This window comes from Paramormyrops kingsleyae, chromosome 8 (assembly GCF_048594095.1).
Source record: "Paramormyrops kingsleyae isolate MSU_618 chromosome 8, PKINGS_0.4, whole genome shotgun sequence".
NCBI classification, from domain to species: domain Eukaryota; kingdom Metazoa; phylum Chordata; class Actinopteri; order Osteoglossiformes; family Mormyridae; genus Paramormyrops; species Paramormyrops kingsleyae.
In genome coordinates this window covers 17,145,729-17,171,066 of record NC_132804.1, presented here as the reverse complement: position 1 = coordinate 17,171,066, position 25,338 = coordinate 17,145,729, and the positions used below count along the sequence as shown (strand labels likewise).

The following is a 25,338-nucleotide window of genomic DNA, read 5'->3' as shown; positions in this document are numbered from 1 at the left end:
ACTTTGGAGAGACAGACAGCGGAGCAAGGGGGGGAGAAACCACCTGCATGAAGAGACTCGAAGCTGCCCCAACTGGTGCACAAAGAGTTATAGTTATAAAAAGTAGACAATATACAATATGTTACGCGGTAGTGCAAATGTAGAAGTAATTGTTACATTAATCACACTAATCATATGTTTACCATGTATTTGTGGTGATTCAATGGAACACCCAAACGTTAACAGTGATTCAATGTCATATAATCAATATCTATACGCATATCTCAAGTAGAGTCTAGAAGTCGAGACTGATTCCGGTAAATTGGGCAAGATGGGTGGATTTTACCTCGTTACCAAGATGAACCAATAGAGCAGAAAAATGATGTTTGTTATACGTTTAAGCTTGGTTTGTTGGTGTTTTGTGACCAATCAGAATTTAGAAGTCCTTATAGGGAATTGGGTGTTATGGTTTATCAACTGGTTGCTCTGTGTGCTGGGGGTGACTTGGTACTGAGTACCAGAGTACGGCCTGACCCAGGGACTGCCTATGTGAGCTGGGGCACAGTGGAGATGTGAAAATGGACCAGATATAAATATGAGCATAACTTTAAATGTGGAAAAAAACTCTCTTCCTGTGGACTAAGACAAAGCTTTTGTAACACTTAAAGTCGCATAATGTAATAGAAAGTCATATTAAAGTCTATAAATACCATCATAATACTGCAATACGAAGCATCCTTAATTATTATACTGACCATCATAATGCATTATAAAGGTATGAATAGTGCATTATAGATGAGAGCTTCACAGAACATTCATAATGCATAATACACATTGCTATAATGTTGTGCCTTTTATAAATATAGCTATGTTTATAATACTTTATAAATGCGTTATAATGCATTATGAAGGTATCTATAATACATTAAGATGACTGCTTTAAGTAAAGTGTTACCAAAGCTTTCTTAATATATAATTACAGCATAGTGTGGCTTGAACAAAACCACCTTAATCTCACTGGGTTCCACTGTCCCAGGCAGCAAGTCCCATAATCATTTTATGGAGTCATGATATTGCTGGGACAGTCCCAGTACCCTGATGCGATGGAGATTTGAGAGGATAAATACAGGAAGCGATGCGCTCCGCCTTCTCCTCTAATGCCCTCCTCCATGCCCTCCTCTGAGAGACAGAGACACGCAGGGAGGATTCAGGTGCAGGCAGCACAGGCTGGGCAGGTGGACGGCTGAAGTACCGGCATTAGCATGTTGAAGTTGTCGTCGAAGTTGCCCATGAACGCCATCATGTTCATCCTCTGTGTGAGCCTCTCGATCTTGCCGATGTGCAACATGAAGCGGTCCTCCTCGGCCAGCTGATCCAGGGAGCGTCTCTCACGCTCGTACTGCCGGAGCAGCTTGCTTTCTGCCTCCGTGGGCAGAAGCCGCATTAAGCACTCCACCAAGTCTACCGGCAGGGCCTTCAGGTCAAACCTAAAGGTGTCAGACACGGCGTCATGTTAGAAGAAACTTTCCACAGCACTCAGTATCCCGTGTAGTGCACCAAAACTTTAAAGTGGTCTGTTTTCCCGAAAAGGAGTGCTCAAGCTGTGGAGAAAGCACTTGAAGAAATGTTGCATTCTGGGATACCATCAAGCAGTGACCAAGATGTTACACCAACAGAACAGGCACTTCCATTTCATTCCTGACTGTCTGTGACTATGGAGGTTCTAGCAAAAATAGGGGTGACACTCACAGCTGGACGGCCTTGCAGATCTCCTCTGTGCTTTTACCCGCTTTGCGCAGTGTGATCGCTAAGTTCTTGGAGCGGTTGACATCTAGAAGGGTGACTTTGTTGGCCGCTTTCTGGGACACCTTGCCCTTGGGACAGATAAGGTCCATCATAGGGCCTTGTGCTTTGGTTTTAAAAAGCTCTTCAAACCTGTCCAGGTCCAGCTCCTAGGAGAAAGAAAACACCAAGAATCTGCATTTGAAATTGGGCTAAGAACAGAGAATGTATACAACATGGGACTGGGATGCCTTGTGTTGTTGGGTCTTCCCCACATATGAGAGACAGAAAAGGGTGGGAGGATTGTAATAGGAAAGACTTTGTCTCACCTCCAGAACTCGCTCATCGTCGATTTCATTAAACACAGTGCCCTTGATCTGATTGGGCTTGAGGGCCGTCCAGTTGAACACAGGCAGTCGGAATTTAGTCTTGATGGGTTTCTTGATTCTAATGGCTGCAAAGCAATAGGACTGTCCATTGTGCTTATAATATTCTTTGGCTCATCAACAGCAAGTGCTATCACACTCACACATGCCGATGAAGACTTGCTGAAATCTCACACGCAGCCAGATATCTGGCTTCTCTCACCTGATAGGCCGGCACTGAGGATGACGGATGGTGATGTTCCGGGGAGTGGCGGCGCTGGCGGTGGAGGACCCACAATCATCATACCTTCCCCTGTGGGCAGCAGAGCGGAAGAGTCGCAGCTGCATGATCATTTTCATTGTATCAGCTTTAAGATCTCACCTACTGGGGCTTTTTAGTGTCTAAGATAATGTTTCCCAAGGCATTTCTCTCCTATCTGGCCAAGCATTACCCAACTATTAAAATAACCCTAGTGTTACAGCTGCTTGGGATTTGCTTATAATTGATGCAGAATAAGAAGAAGACTGTACCTGTCCAAGTGAGCATGCTCATCAGCGCCCCCTATGTGTCAGGAAGGTGAAGAACAATACCTGAGGTGGAAGGTAAGGGTGGAGGTGGTGGTGGGGGTGGAGCTTGAGGCTGTGGTTCCACAGTGGTGGGGCAGTTGCTCCCTGGAGCCCTGGGCTCCACACCCCCATTGAGGTCTTCACTCCCTCCTACTAGGGCACATCTGGGGGCATCTCCTTCTGGCTGTGGGCGAAGGTGGAGCGTCCTGCGCTGCTCACGTTCCTCTAGGCTCTTCTCCACATTGGCCTGCTGCTGGAAGGCGATGTCTCTCTCCTCAATCATGCGTCTCAGTGTGTTGACCTGGCAACTCGCCACCTCATACGTCTCCTTTTAGGCCACAGGACACATTCAAAGCAGAAGAGGGCAATCAACGTGTATAAAGTCTTAAGTATTCCCAGTCTAAGAACACTCAGTATCGTTATAATATTTGCGTTATATATTCATTATGCATTATCATATTATATTGTAACCTATTTGATTCTGTGCAAGGGCACCTACACTGAATGAGTAGGAGAACTGTTAACCGTAATCATTTAATCTAATAATGTTTGTTGTGGGAGTGAATTTTAGTTTCACTTTCTGTTCTACTACTGTTGTAATGGAATATACCGGTGATCCTACACACAGCCAATCCCAAACATTGTGTCACTAGTTAATGTAAGAAGAACTCAGGAGACATTAAGATGCCCCCCCCCCCACCCACCCAAGGTCCCTGTAACACCAGCATGGCCCAGATAACAAATGAGAATAAATCAGTGATTGACAGAGCACAATAACATCCTGAGATCTTACCTTGATGGAAGACAGATCTTTGTCTTTTTGGAGGAGCTGCTTCTCCAGGTCTGCCACTTTCATGATGGTCTCATTCTCCACCTCTTGCAGCTTCTCTGTCACCTGCCAGGGAGATGAAGAAGGAGGAGAAATAGGGAATATTCACTGGGGTAGAGCGTGGGGCTCGGACGCAGAGGTAGGTATGAAAAAATAGGAATCGATGTGAAGAGCAGAAATGCCAGCAGATCTCTCAGATCCACACCCTCCGATTCTCGCTCTCCCTCTCCCCCCTCCCTCTATCAGCCGCATCAATAAGAAATGAGAGATGCCTAGCAGGATGACACAGCAGAGCAAGCTGGAACTGTGCTTTCTGGACTGGAATCCAAGCGGCTGCAAATGTCAGCCAGTCGAGGAGGGCAGTGTTTTGCCTCACCTCCCTCGTAATTCCACAGATCTGAGAATGATGGCGTTGGGTGACCTTTCCCGCAGGGGACACGGGACAAACCGAGCAAAAAGAAATGGGCAAAGACAGAGAACGACACGCGTTGTTTCTGTCAACAAAATGACACAAGGAGACAGACTGAAGGATGAGAAATAAGCCACAGGGGCCAATGATGGTGACCTGTTTCCTCGTGCCTGTATTCCATAAAGTAAATGAGTGTTGGAATTGGGGCTTATTATTCATTGTTGCGATTAATTTGTAAAAGGCTCTAAAACAGGGGTCACCAAACGGGCGATCATCATTGACAGGTAGATCTTTAAATCATTTCCAGTCAATCGATAATCAGTATTACCTTCACTCAGAGTATTATCTGGGCAACAAAATATATCAGTGGGAACCTCCCCTTCCCCCCCAGGGTCAGCAAAATCTACTGAGGGGTAACCCCCCCTGCCCCCAAAATATAATGTTGCAACTCAGAGGTCAAATTTTCTTTGTAAAAGTAGCTCTCACTACTAAAAATGTCGCAGACCGTTGCTCTAAAGAGTTCCACCCAAGAGACTTGGTAGAATTCCTGCTTAGCTGTTTTGCCACTCAGAAACAAAATTTATTGCAGAAACATAATTTGACTGGTTTAAAAATGAGCCGGTCAGAAACAAAATAATTTTACAACTTTGAAATAGTACGTTTCGGAATATTAACCAACGAGTTTTCTCACGCAGAAAAGATCACGATTGCTCTGCATAGGGAATTCCGCAAACATGCAGCACGATCTTTCGTCCGATCACCACGACCTTTTGTCCGATCGGTGTGATCCTTTGTCATTTAGAGCTGAGTGAGCACAGTGTGCTGTGGCGGAGGTGCCACAGCTAATCGTTTGCTATTGATACTCACCGGAAGTTTCTCAAACGATGGATGTTAGGAAGAGACCAGTAGGAGCTGAAAAAGTCAGACTGCTTGAACAGTTCAATATGCTACTTATTATTTCCTTCTTGAAATGTCAGTAAAAAAATGATCAGGGTATTACTTTCAACTATGGCATCATTTATCAAGCTCCCCTAGAGTGTTGTCTTGTACATAAATCTCCCAGGATGAAATTTAGCCCCATTCCGTGCCTGCAGGAGTCTATCCCAGGCAGTGCAGGGATGAGGACCACAGGGTGGGAAATAAGAGCATTGCTGGGTACATACACTCACACACAATCATATTGTAGGGGCGATGTAGAGATACCAATTAGCTACATTGTACTGTAGCACCTACAGGAGACCTATGTGACAGGGGATGGACATGCAAACATAAACAGCAGAGGTGGGATTCAAACCCCTAACCCTGGAAGTGTGAAGTAACCAGGATGCTGACTGAGCCACTGTGCCACCCCCAGAATGAGCCCCACAGTGTAATACTTTGATATTGTTTGCATTATGTTGGACTGACATCCCATTCAAGCTGTCCCCTGTCCCCTAGAGTCCTGTGCTTTCTGGCATAAGTTCCAAGCTCATGTGACACTACTGGATGAAATGTTATAGAAAATGGATGGATGGATATTAAGTAAAAGTGGAATCAGGAGTGGCCACATGGGGGCAGTAGATAGCAGTTTACGGTTCAGAACTCCACATCTGGGTTTTCCTAATGGACCTTCCTTGCCGGAAGCTTCCAAAGTTGGGTCACATTAGTTTGAAAGAGGAATACCTTTCCTGTCCATTGTTACATACTTGTTCCTTCACCTTTTCAACACTGAGTCACCACACAACTCAGGTGAGGGGAAGCGATCAGTCAGATAAGACAGCAGTATTAAGAGTGATGCTGAGGGAGATCTTACATGGGAGAGGTGCTCCTGCAGGTCCACCACTTTCTCAAGAGCCACGTTCTTGGTCTCGGCATCCTCCAGTAAGCCTCCCACATCAAACATGTTCTCCAGGTAAGCCTGAATCTGCACGGAGAGCTTGTCGCTCTCTGTGTTCCTGCATTTCTGCAGGGAGGAGAAGAACCCAGTGACCAGATGAAACAAGGATTTTCCACTGAGTGAGACGGGAGCCCGAGATAAGCTGAACATGCTGAGTGGCTGAGCAGTGCACAGCTCCTGGAGCACCATGCAAGCGCAAAGCACAACAAGAACTTCCCACAACCCAGGAGATAGCATCATGCACCTCAAATGGTTCTTTCAGCTGATTTCGAGTAATTTTCCTTTGGCAGTTGGAAATTAGTTATTTAATGTATCCTAAAAAAACAATGCAGCATGCAGATAAAAGAATGATGAAATCTGATGACATAATAATGGAAAAAACCACATTTCCAAAACTCACTCAGTCCATGAGATACATTTTGGGGAAAATTTCAAGGGACTTAGTGAGTTTTGGACATTGAACAAAAGTTCTTTGTTGGATTACATAAGGATTGAGTGAGTTTTTGACTCCAGATGCTATAAAGTATGATGAGGAAGCCTGAATTTAGCTCACTGGCGGTCTCATCTCAGAAACAACAACAAAATCAGTGAGTTCTGTAATGTTGATATAGAAGAATGGATACTTCACTTAGTACTCAGTTACTACTCAAGTACAAATCATGAACAAATACAGTATGCATGAAATACATTAACCATTATGATCGATTAATGATAAATGAACATGGGATAAGTATGTAATTCACACTTAGTTTCTGCTTAATTAATACATTAAGTCAGAATGTACTACTGCATTATTTGCGCCCCCTCAAGTAAAGTTTCACCATGTAATTTATACAACCCAACACAGGGCATGAGGGAGGTGATGGTCTGCACATTGTGCGAATGCACCTTTCCTGCTGAATCTGATCTGAGGCCACAAGACTAGCGATACTTTTGTTAGCTCCCCGCTAGCTAGTCACTGAACCCAAGCTCAGGTAAGAAGCCACCCACCTCGAGAAATCCGTCCAGGCCCAGCTTGGTGAACTCATACTGCAGGTGTACCCGGAAGTTCATGTCCTCCACTGAGTGTACCACAATGTTGATGAACTGCATGCAGGCCACCTGCGTGACACGTTTGTCTCAGTTATTTATGAACCTGCGATACTGTAATTCATAATAACTAAGCGGTCACCTTCATTACGTGGTTTTCATGCACGGGCATTTCCCTGCTGTCTGAGGATTTCATTTAAACCTCATCTCTGCTGGGAATCAATCCATACAGGTAATGACTGTGACTACATTGGTTTGGTTATGACCCAGTTAAGACACTGCTGTATATGGAAACACATTTAAACACTTTGTGGGAAGGTATGGGGGAGATTTTCCTGTTTAATCTGCACCTGGTCCCTGAGCACCTGTAGGGCTGTGATTGGCCATAGTGGTTTCACCTGAAGTCCTAGATACGGACACGTCACCCCCCCACCCCCTACGTGTAACACGGCGCATTTCAACGGACCATGCTCCGACTTCCGCTCACCATGAAATCGATGTTTCCATCCTCGCTGCGGAAATAGTCCATGAGCTTCTCGAAGCGCTGTTTCTCCCGGCACACCTGGGGGCGGGGCCACACGTGTCAGGATGCCCCCCCCAAGGCCCCTGTGACAACAGCAAGGCCACAGGCGACAAAAGCGCCTCACCACAGCCGTGGCCAGGCGCTCCCAGCACACGGTCTGGTTGCTATGGAACGGCGGCAAACCCTCTGATTACAATCTGCCCTCGTAACACCCCTAAATGGAGTCGACGCGCTGTTTAGAAAGCAATTTATTCCTAATTATAGGAGTTTGTGGAATGGGAAGATGACAGAAAAAGGAATGGGAGAGAGCCGGCAACAGCCAAACTCCCACGCACTGCAAGGAGACAGAAAACAAACAGGAGATTTTTTTCCTCGCAGTCCTTACCCAGGGTGGCCATTTTGTGTTTCATGTAGGCAGGACACAAAATGTCCCATGTTCTTAGCAATTATTCTTGAGAAATATGCCTCTGTTGATCCTGCTCTTTTCACTCCTGTGGTGTGGGTAGTGTAGTTATTATCCTCACTAACCCTGCCCTCACTTTCCTTGCAGCACAATCTTTGTAAAATCCACTAAGCTCTCCGTCATATTTTCCAGCCCCCTTCAGACACACTGCCACCCTGAACTTTTCTAGACATTACCTGGGGTGGGGGGGGGGCTGTATGTGTGAACACAAATGTCCAAATCAGTCGATACCGGACATTAAGCGGACCGCTAGCTCCCTATTACGAGGTCGAGGTAATTTCCGATTGACCGCCATGTGTGAATGGAGCAGGGAGGATTCTGGATAATTCGCCGCGAGTGAGTGGGTGCGTTGATGATGTTTCTGTCAAGAGAATAACGCGAAAATGGAAGAAAATAAACATTCAAAGGCAAAGAAGAAGGGTCATGATGCTAAGAAGACCACAACAAACACGGCTGGCTGGAGAGACAACTAGATTAAGAAACTTCTGCCAGTATTGCTGTTAACAAAACAATGTGATTTCCGTAGTGTACTGAGGGATTTGTAGCTGAAGTTAATTTGTAGCTATTGAAGTAATTTTTATTTAGTTTTCTCTTTTATAGCCTTTCTATTTCTTCCTTTTTTATTCCTTTCTGTCCTTGCTACTTGCTTCCTCACATCATGTTTTTTTCCTCTCATGCTACTCACTGTCACTAAGGCTGTCTGACCTTCTGGCCTCAGGATTCTATACAGAGACCATGGGTAAAGGGCCTGCTTCCCTCTGGGGGGGCAGACAGACACAGATAGACCGTGTGCAGATAGACTCATTTCTAACTGGCCGTGTGTAAACATCTTTCCGTAACATCTTCATTCTGTCCTACTAAACTGCTTAAGCTTAAGGAACCTGCCTCATCATTCGACTCTGAAAGAAGCTGAGGTCTCGCTGACGGAATCTGTCAGTACTTTTTGCATCATGTCCTGCCTCCTGCATGCTCTACCCAAGCACCACCCCTCACACCTATACCCGTCAGAGTACTTCTAGTAGGTGTGAACACATCTGACACGGATATTCTCATGTGTAGAAGGGCAATTCTGGAAAATTCCGGACCTGACTCTCCAGACAATGCCTGGAGTTCATGTGTGAAAATGGCTTAAGATAGAAGAGGGTCATTGATTATGTTTTTGCGTAAAAAGTTTACATCTATTTCTCAATGCAATAAATAACATCAGGCCGCAGCACACTAACACTAAGATTTGATTGGCTAGAATCAAGGGCCTGAATTGCGAGGTAATTGACATCTCAGTTTATGGTCATGCTTGAACGGTAGTCCTTCGTGTAGTGGTCTGGATCTTTATCGCTGCACAAATTAGGACCACCCTCAGTACGGTCAAATGCATACTCACAGAGTCAAATCAATCACGTGTGTCATTAACATTTTTTCTCTTTAGCTTTCTCAGCCTGGGAAAATCCCACATTCACGAGGACCCCCAAGCAGCCAAGGAAGGCAGGAATCTGTGGGGGTCGGTGCCGACCAAAAGCCACAGGCCCAGAAGCAGAGACTGCCTGGGTGCCTTACCTCTTTGAAGTGGTCAAAGGCGGACAGGATAATCTCGTGGCCCCCTCGGACCAGGCACACGGCGGCCAGTAGTTCCAGCACCAGGGCCTTTGTTCTGGAATGAAGACAGCAGCTTCAGTGGCTCAACACTGAGGTTTTGGTAAAAAGCAACGATTCCTCCACCCAAGCCATTCTCCTACTGTTACTGTGCAAGCCACAATAAGGGTTAGCTGTGAAAAACAGGGCGCCGTCACTTTTTAACCATTATTTTACCAGGAAAATCATTAAGAACAGTTTCTTATTTACAGTGACAGCCTGGCAAGTGGCAGAAAGCACTTGTAAAGCAAAAATGAAAAAGGAAGCATGACAAAATAATTAAACATAATTAAAACATTTGCAAGTATCATTAAAAATGTCCATAAGTACGCATGAAGGGGACACTGCAAATTGAGACCGCTTCATATGACATCTACTCCAGTCCAGTAATGATGGATAACAATCTCACAGTCAATGAACTGTCATAACACGTCTTGACATTATTCATTCTGGGTGTAATACGACAATATTTAGTAAAAATATTCAAGATTATGCTCCATATGCAAAACCTCATCGCTTTGAGTTCTCATACTTTGATTTTCTCTGTGTGACCCGTGGGGGGAGAGTGCTTAATAACTCCCCAGGACACATTTTAAAATATTGAGGAAACCAGCTCATCCCTGTTGAATCAGCAAAGACCTCCCTGTAAAGAGTACCCGGCTGAGCTACCAGCCAAGGTGGATGTGCATACTCCACCAAGCAGAGACACTTACCTAGAGTTCTTGTTGTTTAGACTAAGTGCGATTTCATTGACAGCGCGTGAGTGGGACATGACCATATTAAAGCCATACTGAAAAGAGTAGAATAGGCAGATTAATACACATCGAATCATCATCACTTGCTCATAGGGTTATTTCACCTAAAATAAGCAAAAAATATAAAGACTCTACAGTAACATACATGTTAAAATATACAGTACATGGACAAAAGTATTGGGACACCTGGCCATTACACCTACAGGAACTTCTATGACATTCCATTCTAAATCCATAGGCATCAGTATGGAGCTGGTCCCCCCTTTGCAGCTGTAATGGCTGTCACTCTTCTGGGAAGGCTTTCCACAGTATATTGGAGTGTGTCTGTGGGATTTTTTGCCCATTCATCCAGAAGAGCATTTGTGAAGTCAGATTCTGATGTTAGATATGAAGGCCTGGCTTGCAATCGCCATTCTAGTTCATCACAACAAAGGTGTTCGATGGGGTTGAGGTCTGGGCACGGTCAAATTCTTAAACACCAAACTCACCCAATCATGTCTTTATGGACCTTGAATTGTGCACTGGTGCACAAATGCTGGAAAAGAAAAGGCCCTGAAGCATTAAGAGTTCGCTTCAATGGAATTAAGGGACCCAGCCCAACCCCTGAATAACAACCCCATACCATTATCCCCCCTCCACCAAACTTTACAGTTGGCACAAAGCAGTCAGGCAGGTAACGTTCTCCTGGCATCTGCCAAAGGCTTGTCCATCAGACTGCCAGACAGAGAAGCGTGACTCGACACTCATTCCACAGAACACGTTTCCACTATTCCAGATTCCAGTGGCTTGACATCACTCCATCCAACACTTGGCATTGTGCTTATAGTTATGTGAGGCTTGCATGCAACTGCTCAGCCATGGAAGCCCATTCCATGAAGCTCCCAGTGCACAGTTTTTATGCTGGGGATAATGCCAGAGGAAGTTTGGAACTCCGCAGTTATTGGGTCAATAGAATGTTGGCAACTTTCACGCACTATGCGCCTCAGCACTCGGAGACCCGCTCTGTTACTATATGTGTTCTGCCCTTTGTGGCTGAGTTTCTGTTGTTCCTGAACACTTTCACTTTGCAAAAACACCATTTACAGTTGACCGTGGAATATCTAGCAGAGATAAATGTCATAAACTGACGTATTGCAAAGGACATCCTGTGGCAGCACCACGCTTGAATTCACTGAGCTCTTCAGAATGACCCATTCTTTCACAAATGTTTGCAAACCTGACTGCATGGCTTTTTGATTTTATACACCTGTGGCAAAGGGTTCTTAATGAAACACTTGAATTCAATGATAAAGAGGTGTGTCCCAATATTTTTATCCACGTAGTGTAACTTAAAATTTTGAGTTGAATTTTCTGGGGTGATTTTAGATAACATGCAGTACAGCTTTTATTCACTAGAGGGAGTTTCTTAAACATAACCCCAGAGCAGCATGTTTAAAAAAAAAATGTTTCCAAGAGATAGAATTAGTGCGGTTTACCTGGTAGTTCATTACGGCTCGTAGACACATGATGCAGACGTGCACGTCGTCTTTTTGGGCAGCATGGCGGGGGTGCTTCATGATCTTACTGGCTAATTCACTGTGGCTGAAACACAGCACAAACTTCTCCAGCAGCTGAAGAACATTGCCAGAAAGCAGAAGACTCTTTGACATCCCTGCATCACCGTTTAGCACTGACTCAACTTGGATGGAGGACAGAAAGCCCTGAGCTCTTTTGACGTGCACAGATACACCCGTATGAATGTGTCAAAGCACAGAGCCTGTCCCGTGTCCACCCCCCCACACACACACACACCATAGATCGTTCCTCCCTGTTTAATTAGAGCCACTAGGCTTCTTGTTTGTCCAGTGGCTGAAAACTTCTAAATTAAAGTACAGATACTTCATACCATGGAGATCCAGTGGTCGACACATAATCCGGCCGTTTGTCACTGACCCCTTGTTGGCTTATTTTTACATTGAATTAAACACGTGTTTGCTTTTCATAGGCATGATAAATGTGCAATTTAATCTCCAGTAAGAGGAAAAAAGGCCCATGAGGCAGCTGGGACTGATCTGGAAAGAGGCAGGGCACAGCAGTGTCAAGAGAGCATGGAGCACCGTCCCCACGAATTCCACTACAAAAACTGGGGCCTAAGCAGACCCAGACCCAGACCCAGACCCAGACCCAGAGCCGGATCCAGACCCAGAGCCGGATCCAGCACCTGCAGAGAACAGCAGCGGCTGGCCTTATTTTCAGCTTCCAGATGAGGGTCTGAAACCAATCAGGGCAGCTTCTGACTGTGGAAATGAGCCCCCCCCCAATCCCCCCCCCCCAGCCCCACATCCCCCATTATACGCCAAACACAAAATGTCAACCAGACTTTCCTTCAGTCCTGATTCACAAGTGCATTTTGGCTGCCGGTTACCACGCAGCAACTTGGCGAGTCTTTAAGGAACATTAAAATATTTTCATATCAGCATAAAGAGCAGTACATATTCAATAAATTTCCTCCATAATTCAACAAAAAAAATCCCTTTGCTCCCATCAAGACCTGATAGAGGTTCTCAGAAGGCTCCTCCAAGGAACTGTCTGAGAGCATCGCTGGCCAGCAAGCACAACCACAGAGAGGCTGACTTTTGTTTACCATACTTTCCCTTTTTGGGGTTAAGGTGGGGCTGATATGACACAAACGGAAATACCAGCAAAAGGAGCTGAGTTCACAGATTTAAAGAAACAAAACATATGCAGGAGCTGAATGCTGGGGGGGGGGGGGTATGAAAGCACACAGAAGGTTGGTGTACTGGCACACAGCAGAGTCAGGGTGGGCAGTGTGGAGGGCTCTGCTTCAGGGTCTCAGCTCACCAGTTCCAGGGCCCCTTGTCTCCCAACCCCCTCAAAAAGCATCTACAGGCCACTGGCACTCAAACACGTGAAGGCGGACAGACACGGACAGGAAAGGCGGGGCATGTGGGAGGGGTTGCTAAAAATGTGTAATCGAGGAATCAAGGTAGCTTAGTACTTGGTAGAATTCAGTTTCATACAGCTTAGCACAGACAGGCTCAGTTTGGCACAGATGGGCCCATGATGGCAGTTAGGCCCAACCCAGCACAGACAGGCTCAGTATAGTACAAATGGGCCCAGCCCAGTATAGACAGGCTCATGATGGCACCACTAGGCCCAGCCCAGCATAAATAGGCTCAGTTTGGCACAGATGGGCCCAGCCCAGCATAGGTAGGCTCATGAAACCAGTTAGGCCCAGCCCAGCATAAACATGCTCATTATGGCACAGACAAGCCCAGCCCAGCATAGACAGGTTCATTATGGCACAGATAGGCCCAGCCCAGCATAGACAGGTTCATTATGGCACAGATAGGCCCAGCCCAGCATAGACCGGCTCATTATGGCACAGTTAGGCCCTGCCCAGCATATACAGGTTCATTATGGCACATATAGGCTCGGCCCAGCATAGGCAGGCTCAGTATGGCACAGACAAGCCCAGCCCAGCATAGACAGGCTCATAATGGCACAGACAGGATCAAACCAGCCTAGATAGGCTCTATGTGGCACAGCTGGGCCCAGCCCAGCATAGACAGGCTCAGTTTGGCCATCTGGCATACTGGGCATTTTCCTGGTTGACTGATGGGTTTGTGGGCAGATAATATTTATGCTGGAGAATCCCCCCTCCCCCCACCCCAAGATTCAGGGCTAATTTTTAATCCCTGTCCAGCCCTGGGCTCAACTCAGCTCAGACAGGCTCAGTATGGCACAGACAAGCCCAGCCCAGCATAGACAGGCTCATTATGGCACAGACAGCCCTCTCTGGGACATCCAGCCAAGGAGTTTGTTTACACGACACTGCCGTTCTTCGCTGATTCTCAATCAGGTGGGATGTTAAAGCCATGCTCTTTTACAAGATGGAATGTCAAACCATTCCACACTCCCACCAGCCACATGAGCATCAAGCAAATGTTCTGTTTCATTTTAAAAGTGATGCTGGGAGAGAGAGAGGAGTGTGATACTCACATGACAGCAGACTGGGCAAAGGACAGGTACTCCACGAGGACGTCCAGACCCCGGTTATCATCACTGAGGAACTCCCTGACCCACCTGTAATGGGCACATAGCCTGAGAGTGAGCACCACACAGTACGGTCAGCTAGAAATGGCTGTGGTGGGGGGGGGGGGGAATCACGACAACGCAGTGGCGTCACAGTCACAGTGACACGGGGGCAGTGCGCAGGCTGAGCTCGGGTCATCCTGTTCTGTCAGAGGCGTCAGCCAGCAGCAGGCTGTCCTTTCAGGCACCGCGGCCCGAATGTCATGGAAGGGAGTCTGACACACAGCACAGGCAGCGATATGAGGCGGAATGAAGGAGCCACACTCGACATTTCTTCCATTTTACTGAAAGCTTGGAAAAGAACCAAAACTGGGGAGGCGGGAAGGCAGACGTGGGGGGGGGGGGGGGGGGATCAAAATGCTGAGCATTTACTCATCTTTCCCAAATGAATCCCCCCCCCCCCCCCCCCCCCAGGGGCCCCAGTGGGGCACTTCTTAAAATGACCTTGTCTTTTCATTGATGCTGCTGTTCACCAGCTACACAGGACCCTGACACAGAGAGCAGGAAATAACACCCAGAGATGGGGAGTCTGCGGGGGGGACTGGGGGTGGCAGCCCACAAATAAGGGGGAGCTGGTCTCAGGAATAGAACAAGATGAAAATGTGTGAGAAATGCTGAGTTTTGGTGGGGGGTGGAGGGTGTGCTTTCACTTGATCATCAGTTTCCTGTCTAACACCCCTCCCCCCATCTCACCCCCCCCCCCTTTTCCTGTCTGACCAGATGCTATTTCAGGTCCTCTTGGCAATCTAAGGAATAACAATTCACCAGAGGTCAGAGTTAAGGCACATTTAAGATAAACCATTCTGTGACCACATTTTATTTAGCCACAGAAAAGCCTGCACTCATTGTAGCATTGAAAATCCCTCGAGATGGCCTTTGCTCACAGTCCAGCCAGAAAATCACCAGAGCAAACAAATAAAGGGTCAATCTCGCAAAAAAGGCTTTAATATTTGATATCCGACCCAGAGCTTCACAAGCTCAGAGTCCCCCCCCCCCCCCCCACAGGGTGAAAAGGTGGGGCCGCAGTGGCTAGCAGACGAACGCATGTGGTGCATCCCAGCCACTGGGACCGCGCTATCCACCGAAGCCAAGCTTCCTGCCCACTGCAGTGCTGGGAGCAGTGAGTGAGACAGCCCCTGGCATCGGGGTGCGCTGGCTTGTGTTGCAGGGAGAACAAGGGTGTTGCCACACGCCACACGCAGGGCACGCGCCAATGCCCCGAAATAATCCCAAATGCAGGCTAACTGTCACCAGGAAGCCACAGGATGGGCGAACCTTTAAACCCAGCCAGATAAGACATAGACTAAACAGAGTTCTGCCCGATTAGGCACTGACCCAATGTGATTGGTCCTGAGGGAAATCTCCAGTTCACGCAGCACCTTTGTAGATTCATGAATTCGTCGCCGAAATTTCTGAAACAGAATAAACAAGTGAGACAGCCATTTTAGAGAGAGATAATCAGGGAGACAATCATCATAGGGTGAGGGATTCAATGAGACACTCATCTCATCATAGGGTGAGGGACTCAATGAGACACAGTCATCTTAGGGTGAGGGACTCAATGAGACAGTCATCTTAGGGTGGGGGACTCAATGAGACAGTCATCTTAGGGTGGAGGACTCAATGAGCCAGTCATAGGGTGAGGGACTCAATGAGACAGTCATCTTAGGGTGAGGGACTCAATGAGACAGTCATCTTAGGGTGGGGGACTCAATGAGACACAGTCATCTTAGGGTGAGGGACTCAATGAGACAGTCATCTTAGGGTGAGGGACTCAATGAGACAGTCATCTTAGGGTGGGGGACTCAATGAGACACAGTCATCTTAGGGTGAGGGACTCAATGAGACAGTCATCTTAGGGTGAGGGACTCAATGAGACAGTCATCTTAGGGTGGGGGACTCAATGAGACAGTCATCTTATAGGGTGAGGGACTCAATGAGACAGTCATCTTAGGGTGAGGGACTCAATGAGACAGTCATAGGGTGAGGGACTCAATGAGACAGTCATCTTAGGGCGAGGGACTCAATGAGACACAGTCATCTTAGGGTGAGGGACTCAATGAGACAATCATCATGGGGCGTGATGCAATGCACAAGTAGTATTTCTCGCAATAACGTATCACGTTGTAGTTCACGTAGTGCTTTCCCTACGACTGAAAATCATGCAAAAGTGATTCCGCATTGTATTGGACTTGGGTACTAATATTTCAATCACATTGGAACAGATTCATGTAATATCATGTAGCACGACTAACTGTACTCAAAATAAATAAATGTGCAGATAATGGTGCCCTGGATTTTATGTGAAATTTAAACTCACTAGGCCATAAAACAACGTGGCAAAGATACACATATATGTTCTTTATTCTGTGTCTTAGGTTAACATACATGATGAATTATGAAAAAAAAAAAACATGACTGGAAAGAAAACATAACCAGTCTCAACAAGTGAAGATGACACAGCCAAACTAAAGCTTACCTTTCCAGCAACTCCAGAAGCAAGGTACCCGCGTAGCCTTTCGATGTAGGTGTGAGGGGGATTTTTCACCTGAAACCGCTCCTGCGAGACAGAGCCAGAGAATGAGACTCGGTTGCAGGCCTTCAACAAACAGAATTTGCTGACAGAGATGAAGCACATGACAGTGAAGGACAAGGACCTGGTCACAGATGAGGTCCCACTTCTTCTCACTGTCATACTGCCGAAGGAGTCTGGCTTTGTCCGGAGGCAGGTTCATGGAACTCTGGGGAAAAAAAAACAATGTGTTCAAAATTAGGGCATAATAGTCACAAATTTACATCATATTTCAAAATACTAAACAAATCTAGGTGGAAAGTACAAGTGTCCAGGTGCTGAGCAGGTTGCATGGGTGACCATGCCAATATGGCCACCCTTCCCTTTGATTCCTCCCATACTCCTCGTTTCAATGGACAGGGTGGTTGATCTTCATTACCCCTCTCTTGCCTCCGTATAGGTACTCTACATGTGAATATCATACTCTCACCATCATCAACCCTGAAAAACTGCATATTGTTATTTATTGCCTGCTGGACCCAGAAGAAAACTTCACTGAAAAACTGGATTTGCTCCTGTCAGCCATGTCGGTTGCCACTTGTCATCCTTGGGGACTTGAACGTCCACCATGATAAACCCCAGGCTATTGACTTCCTCACCCTGCTAACCTCATTTGACCTGACCTAGTTCTGCATTCCTCTTACTCACAATACTGGACACAAACTGGACCTCATCCTTACAAAGAACCTGCTTGTCACCCTTTACTGAACCACTTCTTTGTTCAGTTCACCTTGTTCCTCCCTACCTTGCTTTTGGCTTCCCCTCCTCGAACTTCCTTCCATTACAACCTTCACTCTTTCTTCCCTACCTGCTTCTCTGCCTCAGTCTCCTTCTCCCTGTCATCTTCTCAGGATTTCTCCTCTCTTGACACTCTGCTGTGCTTACCTCATGTCTTGACCCGATCTGTCCACTCTCCTCCAGACCAGCACGCTCACAGCCCTATCATCCCTGGCTCTCCAGCATGATCCATGCCCAACAAGCAAACTTCAGGACAGCTAGGAGGAAACTGTGCCAAATTCGACATCCTATAGACCTAGTAGGTCAGGTCACACCACTGAATGAAAAACCCTCACTTGATCGTTCATGGAATGAGAATTTTTGGCCAGTCTCCCTCCTCTCATTCTTGTCCAAAACCCTTGACCGTGCTGTCCTCAGCTAATCCTTTCAACGTTTCATGAAAAACAGTCACATTTCTCATGTCTTCTCCTACCACTATTACGCAAATGACATGCATGTTTACTTGACCTTCTTTCCTCTGATGACATCACGGTCTCCGCTCAGATCTCTGCATGCCTGGCTGACATCACAGCTTGGATTAAGGACCATCACCTCTAGCTTTATCTCTCCAAGACTGAACTTTCTGTTTTCCCCGCCAGTCCTTCCATCCATCATGACATCATACTTCAACTTGCAACATCCACACTGTCTTATTCACACAATCAGTCTGCTAAGAACCTAGAGGTAATGACAGATGACCAGCTGTCCTTCGCTGAGCATATAACAGCAGTCTCCACATCTTGCACATTTACCCTGTATACCATCACAAAGATCAGACCTTTTCTGTCTCAGTAGGCATCACACCTTCTAGTCCAGCCCCTTGATACCTCATAACTTGACTACTGGAACGCTCTACTGGGAGGGTCTACCAGCTTGTGCTGTCAGACCACTACAGGTGATTCAAAATGTTAAAGCACGTCTGATATTCATTCAACCTAAACATTCTCATGTCACATCCCTCCTTGACTCCCTGTTGGCACTCACATCAAGTTCAAGTTGTCGGTGCTGGCCTATAGCTCCATAAATGGAGGGACCCATCTCCACAAAAAGCCTCGTCAAGACCTTTGTCCCTGCTTGTCCCCTTCAGTCAAACAAACCAATGCCACTTGGAGCTTCCCAGGCTCCCTCTCCACCTTCAAGAAACACCTCAAGAATCACCTATTCCATGAATTCCTCTGCTAACTTGATGCTTTTTTATGTTCTTTGAATTCTCATATGTTGCACTTCTGGCCCTTGAATAGTCTTATTAGGTTCTTACTTTGACAATTGCACCTAGGTATTCATTGTAAGCTATGCCTAGTTGACTCCTTGACAGCATGATTGTTTGCAATATGCTGTTTTCCTTGCTTGTATGTCACTTTGGATAAAGGGTCTGCTAAATATGTCAATGAAACTGAAAATCATGACCTCACTTCCTGTATAGATTGTTAACTTCCTTATTCAGAAATTTGTCCAGTGACTGCTCCATATCAAAGTCCTCATGATCTATTCAGTAGACATCACAGTGATTTACAATGGCACCAGATGTTTAAATCACTGCATTGTTACAGACAGTGCAGACTAATTCTTCACCAAAACATCACTGTGTCAGTAAATGACCGTCTGACTTCAAGAGCAGAGTAACTTCTCAAATGTCTGTCTGTGTTCATATTTCAGCTCAGTTTCAGATACTCAGACATTATGTCACTATGAACCCTCACTAGTAGAATTCATTTCATTCAATTTTTTTTACAGAGATATTCATAATAAAATTTTCTCTGTCCTATTTTGTACTCACATTGTATTTTCACTGAGGCAAGAGGAATTTTTCATTCATCTACGGTAACAACCATCCAGGAAAGCCAATTCCACGGCACGGTGATCCGCTTTTCCTCCCTTACCAACAAAACAATTTGAGGCTCCTGGGCAAATGAATACTAAGTCAGACTCTTTAGTTCAAGGTATTTTGCCGAATTTTGTTCATTTTTGCTGAAAAACAAAAACAACCGATCTTCTGGACAGACATGAACCACCCCACTCCATCTGTCTATAACCCTTTTCAATCAGCTCTTTTTCAAGATCCTATTTGGTATCAAGATAGTCGCCTAAATTACTGTGTAAAAGTCTTACGCTATCATATAACATGTTAAACACTATTAATCTGGGTGGTACCTTTTTTTCTCAGATGTAAATGAACAATAACAATGAAAAATCAGAAACCACCAGATCACTTAATTAAATAACTTAATTAACTTGATGATGTATTGATTAGCCAAACATGGTATATTAGTGGTACACAAAACAAATACATAGGTACAATGGATGGTTACTGCAAATATTGGGGTTACTTTAGCAGAGGTTTTGAAATGGCTAAGCTAACACACTTTGACAAAAAAAGAAATAGCTTTACACCAATATAAAGATTATTTAAACATAATTTTCTTTGGTAGTCTAAGATTGTATGTATTATTAAAGAGTTCTAAATTCTCTCTAAATAGTTAAAAGAGAAAAAGCTACACGTCTGAAGCTATGAGGTTCGGCCCGGTCTTCTTAGAAAACCGGACCCTGCTGTTATTGTCCACCATAAGCAGCCGCTGGCAACATGAAGAAAGTAAATTATACACTGGAACAGACAGGACTGATTAAAGTCTGAGGAACCAGTGAGCCAACAGCACAGGACTCTGAAAAAGGAAGGATGCCCTCGAGGGACAATCAGAGCTCCTGTTTGAGGGTTTGTGCCTCAAGCAATGCTGAAAAAGTCAGGCGGTGAACACAAGACGGTGAGTTACTGACAGGCAGCAAGTGGAGTTTTCTTGCAGAGAACCGAGGTGGAAAGTTCAGGTCTTGAAAGTAAAAATCCAGACTAAGGTTTCTTTCAACCAACTAGTTGAGCTTAAAGAGTCACAGTCACAGAATACTGAAGTGGTTGGTTGAAACAAAATCTTGGTCTGGATTTGTACTTTCTGGACCTGAACTTTCCATCTCTGCAGAGAGGAGCCAAGTTCGGCCAGAGCCCAAACAAATACTCAGAGGGTTGCTATATTTTGCAGTTAAAATAGAGAGATAGAGGTAAGGAGTGTGCACTAATTACAGCATGTTGCTGCACTCACCACTTGACAAACCACCTCAGGGGTGAGAACCTGAGCACAGCTGGGCAGAGGGTGATACCTGAGCACCACACTAGTCCGAATAGACCAGTGTGAGTTTTTTTCCAATAGCTGGAGTGCCAATCCTGCCACCAACCCCCATATTTTCCCTGTAGGTTGGAGGACCTCCTTGCAGGGCTGGATGTAGATTAATGTCATACAGGATGAAGCAATTACAGGTTAAGGGCGTTGCTCAAGGGCCCAATGGAGGAGGATCACTCCTGGCGTTCACAGTATTCAAACCAGCAACTTTCCAATTGTTGGTACAGATCCCAAGCCTCAGAGCCACCCCTCCACCCAAAAATAGGGTTATGTTAAAAATGTTAAGATTGAGAGTACTGGATGAGCAAAATTTAATATGGCAGGAAATGGCAGAGCCCAATCTTGAGCCTGTTTTGTAAGATCTTAAAGCTTGTTAAATTATTGTTATTATAAAATATTTGCTTCCTTAACAGCAAGTGAACAGTGACTTGGTGCAAGATCCAACCACAAGAACCTGGATGACTATTATTTTTTGGAATATGATTTCCTAAAAGCATCCAAGACATAGGAACAGGGGAGAAGGTTCAGCCACAAGACTCGATAGAGAAAAAAAGTCTTAATTCATTCCCCAACTCATCAACCTGGCGTTACTACATCCACTTTTTCTGTCCATTACAGCTCAAACAATGACTTGGGTCTGTCAGGACAAAACCTTCCAAGCTGTAGGAACAAGAGTTGGCAAAGAGGTATGGGAACTGTGATTCTGACTGTGGCAGAATAACGGCCAACTCTTTGGACTTCCAACCCATTTCGGTCTACAATAGTTTACACACCAGTCCAGCCACTATGAAATCATGCAGAGACACAGAACGCCAGTTGGGCCAAAATGACAAATCCTCAACACAGACACACATTTACACGTATGATTATGCAAGGGCACAACAGAGTAGGACAAAGATGGATGGATGCAGACATGGACATATCTTCCAGCCAAAAAGAGAAGTGTGCACACAAAAGGGGGATTTGAAGAGAGGCGAGAAACAGTATGGGAGTTAGTCAGAGCAGAAACGCGCGGAATGCTGCTGCAGACAATGGGAGATAGATGCATTTCCACAGTGTGCAGTGGGAGACTGGCTCGTGCAAGTGTTTGGAGCTATGAGAGAGGAATGTGCGGGGCAGCCCACTCCCTTCGAGGAGAATGACCCGGAGGACAAGGAGGTGGGACAAACAGGGCTGGTCTGCCAGCATACAGTAGTTCAAGTGATTTAGGATCTTTGGGGGGGGGGGGGGGGCAGGGGAAGGCTGGGAACCCCAAGATAACGAGGGGTTGACACTGAAGAACTTGAGAATTTGATTCTGGAAGTAATTTCGTGTGGTACACAGGGGACCATGCGAGCCCAGTTAGCACTGACTCCAAATTAGGCCTGTGGACATCTTTGACTGAGTTCTCTGTTTTGAAAGAAATACATTGAAGACTTTCATTCTCCTATCACACCAACAGCAAATGAAGTCTAACATAAATCATTAAAAAAAACAGCTTCCCCAAGGATCGTCTGACCTTGCTTTCTCTCAAAAAACTGTATAATGCTTTTGGTAAAAACATCTGCTAAATAAGTAAAATGTAAATGTAATGTTGTATCAAGGTTTATAGCATGATTTAGTCAAAATGAAACTATTTTCTTTACCAGACCAAGCATTCACGGACTATGCTTAGTACTTCTAGCAGTGTAATGCTGATCTTCCTCGCCTGTTTTCAAATTGGCTCTGACCTTCCAGCCCAGTGAGACCAGCCCAGAATATTTTGGCTGGGCCGGGGCCTGCAGGGCTGGGAGTCTGAGCGGCCGTCCCGCCCGCGTGGGCCAGGGGGTGGCGCTGGTGTCCAGAGCCAAGGTGTGGACGAAGCTGACTGGCTACTGGCAGCTTTGCTATTAATTCTGGTGCCACTTCCACATCAAAAGATTCGTATAAAGCGAAACATCCTTCGAAAAACAAATGTCATACTTTCCATGCGACCCTTCCAAAACTGTCACAAATAATTCTAAAGCCGACGGCGCCTCCCATCCAGGAAAAATGTGCAGCTAAGAGCAGAATATGCTTCCTAATGACTTAAACACCGTTTTCGAGTTTATCATACTAAATGCAAAAGTGCTGTTTTTCTAACAATACCCTGGCATTTTTTAAAAAGTGAGACATTGTTTATTATATTAGCAAAATCTGTGGACAGCCCAGTGTCATCACCTCACACTGAGAGAAGATGACCGCTTTCCTCACCTTCTGTACTCACGCGTTGACCTTATGACCCCACAAACCGCCTCGGCTCATCCCTGGCCATCCTGTAGGCAGGGTGTGGCTCTCAGGCTGAGGCCAGTGACTCATGCCCCCCCCCCCGCCCGCACTGATCTATTCCAGGCTCAGGCTGCAAGCTGGACTCAGCCAGTACTGTTAACACAAAAAGCTGCACTCCAAGTATACGTTACATAGAACGTATCACTGCTGTAAGAGTTCGCCAGCATGAACGGAACGCACAGATCCTGAATTATGGGAAACTGAGACACTACAACCTGGTCAGTGCCTGAACTGCAGCAGGCAGTAAGCAGACAGTAGCGTCTGATCTCTTGAAGAACACAGCTGCAAACCAAAGAGGCACAGTAAAAAAAAAGAGAGAGAGGGATCTGCAACAAAGATATTTTACAGACCAGAATTATTTCATGAGTAAGGCTTTCCATCTATTTCTCGTTTCCCAATGGAATATAAACAGGCAGAGTAGCCATACTCTAAAACCACCTTCGTGCATCTTGGGTACATTTATTACAGCATAAGAGACAGATATATGGAAGGAGCTTGTGCAGGATGCAGTGAGAAGTGTGTATTCCCCACTGCAGAAGCTTCTAGACAAAAGGTGAGCGGACAATGTAGCATTCTCTGCACATTGTTGAGTGCCGGCTTCCCTCTATGTGGCGTTTGGGGGTTTCTAGGTGTTCATTTATCCTTGACTGGAATTCATATCCTTTGTCTATCATGATTTCCAGGATCTGGTCCTTGATGTATTTCCTGTTTGGTCCTGGCACTACAGACCAGAGCCAGAAGCTGTGTTGGAATTTCCATGCAAGAGCAGCAGAAACGCACTTCACACCTCAGAAAACAGAAAGTCTATCCAATCCCATGGTTACTCGGTCCCTCTGCCCTTAGGGACCCATTTTTTTGTTGGTACTGTAGTTCACTTCAAGATGGCAGAAAGAAGAAACGTGTCGCAATCTCCAGGAAAAACAGCAGCGCATCTTTCGAGATGCTTTTCATTTCGACTGCAACCTCAAGTCTCCACTGCAAAAGGATTCCAGTACACGGATTCCAGTACACTCAATCCCACATTCATGTGTTGCAACAATCCCCAATCAGCTTCAAGTAACGATGTGATAAAGGTTCTCTCCAGTCCATCATCCACCTTGATTACAATGATCATGTTGATGTCACACACAACTAGTCAGCAGCATGATATGCTGAGAAACTGAATTGATCCTGATGAATAACATCTTTATTTTGGGTTGGATGAGTACAATGTCCATCCCAAGACAGAAATGACACAATGTAGAATAAATTACACAATTTAATTATGCCATCAAAATGTTGGTTTTGTGATCTTACTATTTCATAAAATAAAATGATGTTGTGATTAAGGATATTACATCTCTCGTATTACACCAAGAAACAGCTATTAATGTGGGCCTTCAAACTCAGTTTGAGATGTTTGTCTTTTCAGTAAAACTGTTTGGAATGTTTCTGAACTTTTCTGCAGAGGGCAAATTCTTTGGATTAAACACCATCCACAAAAAGTAATGGTGGGAGAGATTAGGCTTGAGGAGCCTGGCCGGTAAGCTGTCATTCACTGCTCTGCTTTTAGTCCCTGGGAATCGGCAATCTGGGGAAACCAGCAGAGAAGCAGAGACTCACCCTCATCTCACTGACAGGAAGGATCACTCTGCATGCTACTTGCAGCAAGTGACTCCTAACAAGTAGACATGTATGTGTTATGTTTATGAGAAAACACAGAACTTACAATGTGAGAGAACTTGTCAAAATCGTCTTCCTTCTATTCTCATCTCCAGAGCACCTCAGATGCATATTATGGCTGAAGATTGAAAAATTTGTTTTGTATGCAAAGACGAAAGGCAAAAAAAAAACTAAATTCTGATAAACTATAAACCTTTGTTTTGAGGCAAATTCATTGAGAAAAGCGCCATAAAAATATTACACTGAAAGACTTCCTAGTGGTTTATCAGGCTATAAGGTCGTTTAAGTTGCATTTGTCGGTAGTATAACATTTCATTGTCTCGCTGTTTTTTATTTTATATGGTTTTAACAGATGACATCCCGTTATCTTTGTCTGAACTCCCTATTCTTTAAACTTTAGGAATTTTGGAAACGACATGATCAATCCTGTAAGAAATGTCTTCATGGGTAGTATGGCTATCTACTGTACATAGATCAGCAGACGTGAACGAAACTGTCAAAAGTAGGGTTTATATTAATATATGAGATTGTCTCTAAGGACTGCGTATCGTGTTGGAGGTTTAAATCTTAACC

At 45.3% G+C, this 25,338-nt stretch overlaps 1 protein-coding gene across 4 annotated transcripts in view; it reads right to left on the bottom strand.

Moving 5' to 3' along the window:
- LOC111854016 (formin-like protein 3) overlaps window positions 1-25,338 on the bottom strand; it is a 35,678-nt gene that overhangs the window by 9,491 nt on the left and 849 nt on the right. For all 4 annotated transcript variants that reach the window (XM_023831563.2, XM_023831580.2, XM_023831597.2 and 1 more), the window contains 16 exons: window positions 16,959-17,042; window positions 16,781-16,861; window positions 15,637-15,713; window positions 14,209-14,292; window positions 11,682-11,787; window positions 10,165-10,241; window positions 9,377-9,470; window positions 7,324-7,398; window positions 6,798-6,908; window positions 5,724-5,873; window positions 3,487-3,588; window positions 2,718-3,021; window positions 2,350-2,439; window positions 2,091-2,215; window positions 1,729-1,931; window positions 1,232-1,466 (listed from right to left, as the gene is read on the bottom strand). In XM_023831563.2, coding sequence (XP_023687331.2) covers window positions 1,232-1,466; window positions 1,729-1,931; window positions 2,091-2,215; window positions 2,350-2,439; window positions 2,718-3,021; window positions 3,487-3,588; window positions 5,724-5,873; window positions 6,798-6,908; window positions 7,324-7,398; window positions 9,377-9,470; window positions 10,165-10,241; window positions 11,682-11,787; window positions 14,209-14,292; window positions 15,637-15,713; window positions 16,781-16,861; window positions 16,959-17,042 — 1,998 coding nt within the window. The remainder of the gene's footprint in view (window positions 1-1,231; window positions 1,467-1,728; window positions 1,932-2,090; window positions 2,216-2,349; window positions 2,440-2,717; window positions 3,022-3,486; window positions 3,589-5,723; window positions 5,874-6,797; window positions 6,909-7,323; window positions 7,399-9,376; window positions 9,471-10,164; window positions 10,242-11,681; window positions 11,788-14,208; window positions 14,293-15,636; window positions 15,714-16,780; window positions 16,862-16,958; window positions 17,043-25,338) is intronic.